Source organism: Crinia signifera, chromosome 7, assembly GCF_055691185.1.
Source record: "Crinia signifera chromosome 7, ASM5569118v1, whole genome shotgun sequence".
Lineage (NCBI taxonomy): Eukaryota > Metazoa > Chordata > Amphibia > Anura > Myobatrachidae > Crinia > Crinia signifera.
In genome coordinates, this window is record NC_139223.1 from 37,696,864 (window position 1) to 37,709,552 (window position 12,689).

The 12,689-nt window shown below is 44.3% G+C and overlaps 1 protein-coding gene across 1 annotated transcript in view; it reads left to right on the top strand.

Moving 5' to 3' along the window:
• Positions 1-7,584, top strand: part of LOC146019420 (NXPE family member 4-like) — a 51,811-nt gene extending 44,227 nt beyond the window's left edge. The window contains exons 4-5 of the mRNA XM_083151960.1: positions 2,446-2,664; positions 6,722-7,584. Coding sequence (XP_083008086.1) covers positions 2,446-2,664; positions 6,722-7,275 — 773 coding nt within the window. The 3' untranslated portion in view covers positions 7,276-7,584. The remainder of the gene's footprint in view (positions 1-2,445; positions 2,665-6,721) is intronic.
• The last annotated feature ends 5,105 nt before the right edge of the window (positions 7,585-12,689 follow it).

Consider the following 12,689-nt stretch of genomic DNA (forward strand, 5'->3'; position numbering starts at 1 on the left):
GGCACCTGGTTCCATTGTTGCAAGGTGCCTGGAGCGGCACCTGGTTACATATAAGATAGAATGATGTATCCCTTGGAAGCAAGGGGGGCTGCCAGTAAAAATTGTGGGCCCGGGACTGTTTTGAAGTCCGGGCCTCCCCCTCACTTATTGCCTGACCCCCATCCCCTCACTTACCGCATGTCTCTTAGGGTGGCAGAGTGAAGCAATGGTTCCCCCTAACCCCCCCTTCCATTGTGCTGCCTGCACCCAGTGCACTGGTTGAAGCCCTGCTCCCGGAGCGCAGGCTTCTTCATTTCCAGACACCGGTGGCTAAATAAAATGCGGCACCGGCTGGTGAGCCAATCAGAGCTCACATACCGGCAGCCATTTTAATTGGCCACTTCCAGAGGTGAAGAAACCTGCGCTCCGGGAGCAGGGCTTCATTCAGTGCACTGAGTGCAGGCAGCAAAATGCGGAGGCAGTCTGGGGGTTCAGTGGGCAGAATGAGGGGGCCGGGCCTGAGACAGCTGTACCCACAGCACCCCCCTGATGGTGGCCCTGGATGTCACAACATCAGCTGCACTAGTGACCTTCTACGCCAGTGATGGCTAACCTTGACACTCCAGCTGTTGTTTAACTACAAATACCAGCATGTCCTGCATCAGTTTTAGCATGGCCAAATAGTAAAACTGATGCAGGGCATGCTGGGATGTGTAGTTCAACAACAGCTGGAGTGTCAAGGTTAGGTTAGCCATCACTGTTCTAGACCACTGCATATATTCCTCGGGAATAAAGGGAATTCATTCCGTTTTTACTGCCGATTACAGTACATAAGGTTTAATTTACTGATAAAGATAGAAAGCATCTTAGCTTTATAATACATGATAATATTTCACTGATTCCCTTTATGGGGCCAATTGAATAAAATCATTTGTACTTAAATAATGTGAAAAAAGTAGTTTTTTACATTCTTTTCACTTTATTTTAGTGTCAAATAAATGTATTAAAGGGCTATTGGAGCGGTTTTCATGAAAAACTTCTAAAAACTCTGTAATTCCCATTTTTTAAGTAACCATATCACATTTCCCATACTTATAATGGGTAGGTACCCCTCGGAAGGGGTACCTACCACAAAACTGTCTTGACTATGACCCACTATCGAAAATGTTTGCCGTTATTTGAATACAGTTTTTTCACAAAAAAACCTGGAGAGTGCCACCTCGTGATTACATGCTGTGATCCATCTCTACTATTGTACAATTCCTAGGAAGGCTCCCCGGTAGTCGGACTCCATCATCCAGAGTGCCAGGCCACCAGAACGCAATACTTATAATGGGAAATGCAATCTGGCCAAAAGTACTAAGAAAAAAAATGTGAAAAATACCGCAGTGAGCCATGTGATAATAATGCCAGCAGGGATGGGGCAGTGTGATCAGCTGTGTGTATCTGATGGACACAGCTGATCACTAAAAAAAAATTTTTTTTTTGTAATTGAAAATAAAAAAAATACCTTCCTAGCGTTTGCTGATCAGTGTACCCATGAGGGCTGTTGGTCATCAGGACACCCTGCTACTCCTGTAACCCCTATGCAGTAAAATGAGCTCATTTTACTGCATCAGGGTTCACAGCAGGTCAAAGGAGATGACTGCAGCAGGAGCCAGGGCCGGTGCAAGGCACCAGAGCGCCCCAGGCAAGTCGGGGTGGGGGCGCCCCGGTGTCTGCCGCCCGGGTACCTGTCCTGCGGCGCTGTAAAGCTGGCGGAGGCGGCGGCAGCGAGGGGTCCCTGCAGCCAATAAGAAATAACGAGCGCTATCCGCCGGGCTATGCGGAAGCGCTTCTGTTTTGGAAACACTGGCCGTACGCTGATTGGCTGAATCTCAGCCAATCAGCGTGCGGCCAGTGTTTCCAAAACAGAAGCGCTTCCGCATAGCCCGGCGGATAGCGCTCGTTATTTCTTATTGACTGCAGGGACCCCCCGCTGCCGCCGCCGCACATATACGCCGCAGGACAGGTACCCGGGCGGCAAGGGGGGGGGGAAATACCGCCCTCCAGTGGCCGGCGCCCTAGGCAAATGCCTAGATTTGCCTAGTGGTGGCGCCGGCCCTGGCAGGAGCTGATTCCCTGGTAGGTAAGTATGTTTAGTGGTGGTGGGGGATCATGGGTATGGGGTTGTCGCTACAGGGAGGGGGGTGCTGTTAGCATACATATGTAGCAGATCCTCTGCTACATACATAGCAGAGGATTTATGAAAAATACATTGATAGTGCTGTGGAGAGCCTTAGCGGGGACAGCGCATTCTCACAAGCTCTGTCCCTGTATGCAACAATGGATATATCGGTGTGATGTAGTCATTTTATCGCATTGTGTATCTGCCCGATTTTATCACATCACATCACAATCCGAGGATGCGGACTGTGATATATATCGGCCCCTTAGTGATATAATTAACTTGTATATCTTTTCCAGCATTACCAGTGAAGCCAAAGCCAAAATGTCAGACGGGAATGGGATCTCCTTACCCAAGCGGATACTTTTTCAATAATCTCTGGAACCCTCTTTACTGCAACATGACGAACTATAAAACTGCAGAGAACTTCACACAGTGTCTGCAGGGGAAGAAACTCTATCTCATCGGAGACTCAACGCTACGCCAATTTATCATGTTCTTCACTGAGGACATCAAAAGTAAGATACAGTATATTTCACTTTGCCTACAGCACATTGGGGTGGGGGGCATCATATTGCAGGTGGTAATTTACTGCACAGCATAATGAACTACTCTTGTGGTTTTAGGGGGGTTACAGTGGCGCACGCAGTGGGGGGGGGGGGTGTTCTGAGTACCCAGAAACCCCCCAGGAGTCTATGGGACCTAGGCTGAAAGTCCACTTTTCACCCTACTAAGAGTCCCTGAGTGCCCATTCCTTTACCTGTATCTACAAGGGGCTGCAAGGTCCCCATTGCTGGCACCGGGGCACGCTACCTTTTTCCTTTTTGGCTTCTACCAAGTCCTGCAGTGCCGGTCCTCACTTCTGTGTGTGTATATATATATATATATATATATATATATATATATATATATTCCAAAGAGCAAACGCACACGCTGACTTTGTAGATATGAACTGTGCCAGGTCACAATTTTGTAGAGGTATAGTCCTGCTTGTAACCCACATGGGAAACAGAACAACCGGCACCAGTCACAGGAAATCCAAAAGATAACTTTATTGGAAAGTATCCAAGCTCAGATTTGAATAGAGCAATAATGAACACCCATCAGGCAGATACAATAAGATACATTACACATCTCCTCAACGGCCGTTTCAGTGCTATCCGCACCTTCATCAAGAGGGGTCATCAAGACACTGAACAAAGGACCTAGAATTTAAAGGGCATCGATGACTCACACACCTGGAGACACTCAGATCAATCACAGGTGCCGCGTCTCCACACATTACAACACCCCCGCACACCTCCACAGTCAGTACGCATCGTCGCCGAATACCGGAAGTACAGGCGGCGGTGTGGAATATATATATTTTTATTATTATTATTAATATACATTTGATCTATCTATAATACATTTGGTCTATCTATACTACTTTAACTGATCTGGCATATCCGTGCTTTGCTCCACCCCTCTGGAAACCCCCGTCTGAAAATCCTCCGTTTGCCCCTGAGTTATACGGACCAGACCGCTGTGTGCCAACATGTACGGATCGTAATGTGCATGTGTGACCTCAGCCATTCACAGAGTGTAGCAAATTTGCGTAAGGGTCAGACTTACACACTTTTTCACAGACTGGGAATCGCATTCGATGGTGAATTGGATTTGCAGAGAATAGCAACCATTTGGCAAATCATTCGCAGATTTGCACTGGGCGGGTTTTCACTCTGTCCGGGTGGTGGCTATCTACTTGCAGTCATCAGCAAATTAGTAGATGAGCGATAGTCCGATGGTATTATTGTGCTTTCCAATTACAGCCCATTTTAACCAAGCGGTAAATTACCTTTTTTGGGGGGTAATCATGCAGAGGATCCAGGAGAAGGTTTCAGACCTAAGTGATGTCGTGGAAAAACAGGCATGGTCCACATCCCACCTGGGGCCGGTAGTATCCCGTGGTGGTGGTGCACTTGGGAGTTCCTCCTGCCTTCCTCTGCTGTTCAGAGCAGTGGGGAATAGATGCTGTGCACATGCGCTCAGTGCTCAGCATCTATTCAGAAAAACAGCTCACACCGTGCTGGCTATGCCCCCATAGTGATAAAAATGGGGCGTAGCTTGTGACAGCAACATCCCTGTGATGTCACACCCCCTTCAAACAAGGACGCTCCCCATTTTTGGGTGCGCACGTGGCTCCACTGTGCCAGCGTCCTGATACCCGACAATGTTGGGAGGTATGCGTGCCTGAGGTACGTGGAGAGTCTCTGGGAATCCATTTGCCATAGTAACTTACTATGGCTAATAGGATATCTCCCATAGATTGTAGGAAACAATATTCAGGGGCAGATTTATTAAGCTCGGTAAAGTGATGAAGTGTCTGGTTTTATCACTGGAAAAACAGCTCCTAACTGTGAAGTTACAGGCTTGGTTTGAAAAATGGCAGGTAGGAGCTGATTAGCCGGTGATATAAACCAGAGACTTTATCACTTCACCGAGCTTAATAAATCTACTCCTTAGTCTGCTATAATTATAATGATTTGGTGATACAGATGGGACAGTGCTGACACATGTAATGGTATTTAAGCCATGCTAACGTGCCACCCCTATAACTTTAAACATGATGCGTCATTGCCATGAGTAATGCCATAATGCCGACACAGGAAGCTTTAAATAAAATTTCTACCATGCTGCATCGGGCTCATTGTTATTTACACTGGCGATGTGACTGCTGAAGGCATTAATGACTACAAAACATACAGTATGTATCCCCATAATTGTATAGCCCCTCGTTTATTGAATGTTACCCAAGAGAATGCATCTTAAGTAAGAATAAAATGTCCTTCTTTCTCAATATTGTTATAACAGTTATTTCATAGTAGCCTACCCTCCTGCATTCTGCAGGCGACTCCCTCAGCAATCTCCCTCTCTCCCTCATTAGTCTAGCAATCTCCCTCATGTCACTTAGCCCACATTACACTGTTACATCATAGTTAACTCCCCTCCTGCATTCTGCAGGAGACTCCCAGACATAGCAGCAATCTCCCTCTCTCCCTGATTAGTCTAGCAATCTACCTCATTTCACCTAGTCCACATTACACTGTTACTCCATAGTTACCTCCCCTCCTGCACTCTGCAGGAGACTCCCTGAAATAGCAGCAATCTCCCTCTCTCCCTCATTAGTCTAGCAATCTCCCTCATGTCACCTAGCCCACATTACACTGTTACATTTTTTGGGGGAAAAAGGGAATGAGAGACAGATACATTTACATTGACTCATCAGCACCATTTCCCAGCACTTTACCAAGTATAGTATCTCTTACTAACTGCTTTGGGGCTCATCTACATTTGAATATTAAGTCATTTTAAAAGATTCCTCTCAGATGTAGCAGTACACAGCCACGCTTCTAGGTGCCACGTTCACAATCTCTTTTCACAATCGCTCCATATATGGAACTAGACACACCCTTTGGGTGGAGCATGACATGCCCCCTCAATGGGGCGCTGTGCAAAATTGTGTGTGTGTGCACATAGGTATGTGTGTAGGTATGTATGTTGTGGCTGCATGTGTGTGTGTGCACGCAGGTATATGTGTGTGTTTGTTTAGGTATGTATGTATGTATGTATGTGTGTGTGTGGGTAGGTATGTGTGTATATATTTGTGTGTGTGGGCAGGTATGTGTGTGTGTGTGCATCTGTGTGTGTGTGCATGCAGGTATGGGTGTATACATATTTGTGTGCATGCAGGTCTGTGTGTGTAGGTAGGTTAGTATGTATGTATGTATGTATGTATGTATGTATGTATGTATGTATGGGTAGGTATGGGTGTATACAGTACTATTTTTCTGGAAAAATAGGTTCAGGAACTCCAGGTCTGGGGGCGGATCAATTAAATAAAAAAAAAAAAGATATATAATAGTGAGAGGGAGAGATAGATAGGTAGATGTATGTATTGTATTTAGAAACAAAGGCACTCACAGGTGACTTTAAAATACAACTTATCTTATGAAAAGTAGATTTTCAGTTCCTGATGATGTCATATTTAATTAGAGGTTCAGGAACTGAGTTCCTGCTGGTTGCTGCTGAAAAATAGCACTGGGTTTATATATATATGTGTGTGTAGGTGGTGATATGAAATAATTCAATTCAGAAAAAAATGGAAGTCTGTTTGAAGATTTATCCTGGCGTTCATCGTGAGGTGGCGTTAACAATGGGGGGGGGGGGGGGGGGGGCGGGGGGGGGGCATTTGTCATGTCAAATACCCATAAGGGTGGCTATACAATAAAAAAATCGGTACATTGGCCCATTTAACATTGTGTCCATCGCATCGGTCGCATCGCATGCCTTAAGGACACGATGGACACGATTTTTTAATTGTCGGGGAAGAGGCTAAAAAAAGCCCTGAAATTGCGTCGGTCGCGTCCATCGCATACCTTAAGTTAAGGTATGCGATCACCTGCGACGGGCGCCGTGCTAGCAAATAAGTACCCTGTTAAGAAATAATAATATACTGTAGGCATAGCCAAGAGCATTACTACTTACAAATAAACTTAAACCGTTTTACTCACTCATTATCTTATCCCCCAACAGTAGTGAAATATTTCCGTTACCATGGAAGCGGCTGGGCTGCATGGCATTTGGCACTGGAAGCGATAAACATGGAGAAAGATATTTATGTCTCCTATAAGAGACACGGGTTTCCACTAGAACATCCCCCCTTCTACTACTTCAAGGAGGACATGTACACAAGTCGCCAGGTTGACCGGATCGCTGGGGGGAAGGACACGATCATCGCTATTACAATGGGACAGCACTTCAGACAGTTCCCCCTGAAGATTTTCATTAGGCGGGCTCTCAACATCCGTAGAGCTATAGAACGACTGTTCCTCCGGAGCCCCGACACCAAAGTCATCATCAAGTCAGAGAACACCAGGGAACTCTTCTCTCCAGTTGAAATGCAGGGAGACTTCCACGGTTACACTCAGTATGTTATATTGAGAGAGGTCTTCCAAGGGATTAACGTTGGCTTTGTGGATGCTTGGGATATGACGGTGGCTTCGGGCAATCAAGTTGTTCATCCCCCAGGCTATATATTTAGAAGCATAATGAGCCTGACATTCAGTTTCGCTTGTCCAGGAATATAGTGAAGGAAGAGTTGTCATGCGGGTGATTTTGTTGCAGTCCCTCATAGATGGGCTGAAGCTGGGAAGATGTACAGTAGATGAGGGTTTAGAAAGACACATTTAGAGATTTAGAATATCGAAATGACAGAATAGTATATGGCGCTATGCAGCCCTGATGTTACAGATCCCACAAGTGTCACCAACACTTCATTACCATGCAAACAAAAAAAGATATGGAACTGATATACACTGAGGCGCAGAAAAATACTTAGAGATATAAAAGGGTATAGTCCTCCTTTCTGATATTGTCTCTTTTAGTAGTGTCTGGGTCCGGTCCGTTTTGCTCGTTTCAGATGTAAATTAATGTCCGTGATGATAAAAAAGAAAAAAGAAAGAGAATGAATTTTCTATTTTACTATTTACCCGTGTTAACACATGAAGAGTGGTGCTATTCAATAAAGTGAAACAGAATAAGGGTGAAAGTGTGAAACCTATAAAGGTATCTTTAGTGATATTTCATAATTGCTTGAAGGAGAACATGTCTTCTTAAATACACTCGGAAGAAAAGAAATACAACATGTGTAGATTTGTCATGCACTAGGTGTGTAGATAATATGTGAGGGGCTGAACCAGCGTACCTCACTTACCAAGAGTATAGAGGTGATGAATGTATAAAGGTTTCTTTTAAAATATGGGCATACCCAAACTCACGGTGATTTGGAGGATGTTCAAGCTCATAAAGGTTTCTTTTCAGTGGCGTAACTAACGCTCAGCAGCCCCCGCCATGGCGGGGGGGCGCAGACGCCAAGGAGGCGCAGGGTCACGGGTGACGCCGGAAGCAAGATTCCTGTGTGAGGTGCAGCAGCTTTCTCTCCGTCTCTGGCTGTCTGTGTAAGGACGCAATGACAGGGTTAATTGAGCGTCCTCACACAGACAGCCACAGAGCTCCCCCTTCCACCTTGCATGCTCCGTTATCTCTTCTGGGCTCCCTTTAGCCTGCAGCGCTGGGGCTTCAGAGGCTGTGTGAGTGCTGGCAGGCAGTGCTCGAAGTACAAGTGACCTCACACACTTTCACCTTTCCCGGCCATGAACGGGAAGTGAACTGCAGGACGGCATATGTGTGGCTATGTGTGCTCAGCTGTGACCCGAATCATCTCTGCACTATTGCCTGATAGCAAGCACCTTCACAAATCTGCTTCGATGTGCAGCAGCACTAAGAAGTAAGTCCCAGTGTGTTTTAATTTTTCTTAATTATAATTAAATTATCATTTTATGTACTATTTATTTTTTACCATAACCCACCCTTTTGACTCCTGCACCCACACTAATTAAGTGTTCAAAATTGTGCTATGGGGCCATACAGTTTATAGTAATGCCTCTGGTGACACAGCCACACAGCTGCTAAGGGTCGTTTCATATAGGACTGGCCCCTCACAGATTTTGTGTTGTGCCCCCTTTGCCCATTAATTTAAAAAATGTATAAATAATTAAGTGGCACTCCAGCTGTGATGCTCTGCCACAGTCCTCTGTGAAGGAGCAGAACCTTTGTTCTGTCCACATCTGCATAAGAGTATTAGAGGGAGGGAGAGGTGCAGGGTTAATAGAGACAATGGGTGTATTAGAGGTACAAGGGTGGTAGAGGGAAGGAGGTATGGAGAGGTGCCTGATTAATACTATTTTTTGGGGGGGGGGGGGGGGGGCGCCAGAATAATTTTTGGCAGGGGGGAGCAAAATTTCTAGTTACGCCACTGTTTCTTTTATATATCTTTTCTCCTCATGTGCCCCGTGATAGTCTTCCAGTTTATCTCGGAAGAAAGTTTGATATACCATATATCAGAAAAGAAGGCTTTTAACTATATTTATAATGGGTGAGGTTTGCACAGTATTAATAGTTTGCCTCACTCACCCTTTAGACAGTTTTTGGAAAATTTCAAAATACTAAAGAAGGTGGGCGTACCCTAACTCACACTTGTGTGTCGGGCAGTCCACTTATCAAGGTTTCTTTTCTCAGAGACGTAGAACCTCTATCACCATATTTCATCCAGAATACATATAAAAAGAGAATATACCCAATGTGTAGATATCTTTTTAAATTTCAATGTGAGGTGGGCCAGAGAATAATGGCGTACCTTACTCACCACTTTAAATGGCGGCACAAAGCCTGTAGCGGTTTCTTTTTTATTCCAGAAATAGATTCTTATACCAGTCAGTGGTAAAAGTATAGAACAAAGCTTTAATCCAGGACATCCGTAGAAAACATAAGACCCATCAAGGCAGGGCCGGCCTTAGGCATAGGCACACTAGGCAATTGCCTAGGGCATTTGGAATTCCTAGGGGCATCAGCAGCTTCTGCTGATTAAAATGATATGCAGCATGCCTATATTCTGTGTGAGTGAGGCTGTATCTGCATATGAAATAGTGTATTCATGGAAATCACTGTAACATAGCATTCCGTATGCAGGTACAGCCACAGTCGCACACAAAATATAGGCATGCCGCATATCATTTTAATCATCGGAAGCTCCTTGTGTGTGCTGGCCATAACAATGCAAATAAGACGAATTTTCAGCAAAAAAGGCACCCAACGTTAGCAGAAGGGCCAGGAGCTGCATGGCCTATTGAGACAAGATGTATGAGGAAAAATCTGTATCCAAGCAGAGGCAGAGGTCACAGTGTTAGCGGCTGTGCGAGTGCGGTCTGCGGGTGGGTTGGTTGTGCAATAGTGTTCGGCATATGTGTAAGGGGCATTATGTGTGTCATGTATAAATGCATTAATAATGTGCAACATATGTGTAACAAGCATTATGTGTGTCATGTGTATAAGGGCATTAATAATGTGCGACATGTGTAATGGGCATTTTGTGTGTCATGTGTATAAGGGCATTAGGTACTTATGTAATATCTGGGCTCCCGTTTTTCTTATGAGACCGTGTCCCCTCGCGGGGCTCGCTGCGCTCGCCACGCTTCGGGCACGGTGGCTCGCTGCGCTCGCCACACTATATAAAATCAACTCCATGCGTAGTTGGATAGTAGGGGTATGAAAAAATGGGGTTCATTTAACATGGGAGCCCAGATAATACATAAGTACCGGGCATTAATAATGTGAAACATATGTGTAAGGAGCATTATGTGTGTCATGTGTATGAAGGGCATTAATAAAGGTTGGCATAATGTGTAAGGGGCATTACGGTTATAAGGACATAAATAATGTGTGTCATGTGTAAGGGGCATTACTGTGTGGTATTATCAGGGGTGCCGAGAGAAAGGGGTAGGGGGTACAAATTACCCAGGCCAAAGCCTGATGGGAGGGCCCAGTGGGGGCCCTGGGCCCCCTCCCCTTAAGTGACAGCAGCAGCTGCAGCTCTTCTCCTCTGCCCAGCACACACTGCTTTGTGCTGGGTTGCAGTGTGGCCATGGAGGTGGTTAAAATACAATATTTTCTCAGGATTTTTTTCTAAGGGTATAATTTGATGAGTAATGTATATAAGGTAAAGTGGTACTACAATGTGATGTAACATGAATAAGGGACACTCTCACATGATATAATGTGAATAAAGTTGCACTACTGTGTGGCATAATTTGAATTTGGGGTAAAATTGTGTGGCCATGCCCCTTCCCAGCAAGAACGCACCCCTATTTGGGCTGCGCACCAAATGTGTGCACTGTTTCTATTTAAAATATTGCAGGTAGGAGCACCAAAATGATGACTGCTATGATGAGGGTTGATGGTGCTGGGAAAGGGGAGCAGTGTCAGAGGCGGAACTAGTGGCGGTGTTAGGGGGCACCAGCCAAAATCTTGCCTAGGGCATCATTTAGGCTAGGGCCGGCTCTGCATCAAGGGCTCAAAACAATATAAAAACAAGTCCAGTATAACACCAAAAGGTGTAAAAAATGACACAATAAAAAACAAAAAAAAGGACAGAACAAAGTCCAATACATACATCCAAGGGGTGGTGGCTGTTCACTCCTCTCCAGTGGTATCAACGCGTTTTGGTCTGTGGACCTTTCTCAAGATGTACTGGAGTGGAGTGAGAAGCCAATATTTAACTGGTGAACAGCCAATCAGCAGTTTACAGGAAGTGAGGTAGGTTAATTACATATAATGCTTTAAAATTATTTTTTTACAATGAAGCCACAATAATAAAAACAATCAAATAGATTAACCCCTTCATGACAGAGCCAGTTTGTGCCTTCATGACAGAGCCCTTTTTTTCAAATCTGACATGTCTCACTTAAGTGGGGATAACTTTTTTTTGCTTTTACTTATCCCAGTGATTTTGAGATTGTTTTCTCGTGACACATTGTACTTCAAGTTAGTGGTAAATTTTGGTCGATACAGTCTGTGTTTTTTTGTGAAAAATACCAAAATATCGTGAAAAAATTGAAAATTTAGCAATATGCAAAATGTCACATTTTCTGCTTGTGAGACAAATAATCATACCACTCAAAATAGTTAATAACTAACAAAGACCATATGTCTACTTTATGTTGCAATCATTATTTCAACCCCCTTTTCATTTTTTTGGACACTAGGAGGCTTCAAATATGACTAGCAAATTCTCAAATTTTCAAGAAAATTTCAAACACTGATTTTTTTAGGGACCAGTTCAGTTCTGATGTGACTTTGAGGGACTTGTATGTGAGACACCCCCATAAATGATGCCATTTCAAAAACTGCACCCCTCACAGTATTCAAAACAGCATTTTGGAAGTTTGTTAACCCTTTAGGTGTTTCACAGGAATTAAAACAAAGTGTAGGTGAAATTTCAAAATTACTTTTTTTTTGCAGAGTTTCAATTTTAATACATTTTTCTAACAAATACAGTAGATTTTACTAGAGAAATGTGACTAAAAATTGATTCCCCCAATTCTTGTGTTTTCAAAAATATCCTATATGTGGCCCTAGTGTGCACGTTGACCAAACCACAGGCTTCATAATAGAAGGAGCACCTACTTGATTTTGGAGCCTCCTTTTTATGAGATTTTTTTTTAGGCACCATGTAGGTTTCTAGGCACCATAAGTGCTAAAAGTTAGGAACCTTCCCCACAAGTCACCCCATTTTGCAATCTACACCCCTCAGGGAATTCATCTAGGGGTATAGTGTACATTTCAAACCCCCAGGGGTTTCACCAATTTTGGTACAACTGGGATGTGAAAATGGAAAATTACATTTTTTTACACAAACATGCAGTTCTGGCTCAAAATTTTTCATTTTCACAAGGAATGAAGGAGACAAAGCACCCCAAAATCTGTGCCCCAATTTCTCCCGAGTACGGCAATGCCTCACATGTGACCAAAAAATACCAGTTGGGTGCATGGCAGGACTCAGAAGGGAAGGAGTGATTTTTGGATTTTGCAGCACAGATTTTGGTGGAATAAATGGTGGGTGCTATGTTGCACCAATACAGTGGAACCCCCCCACAAGTCACCCCAT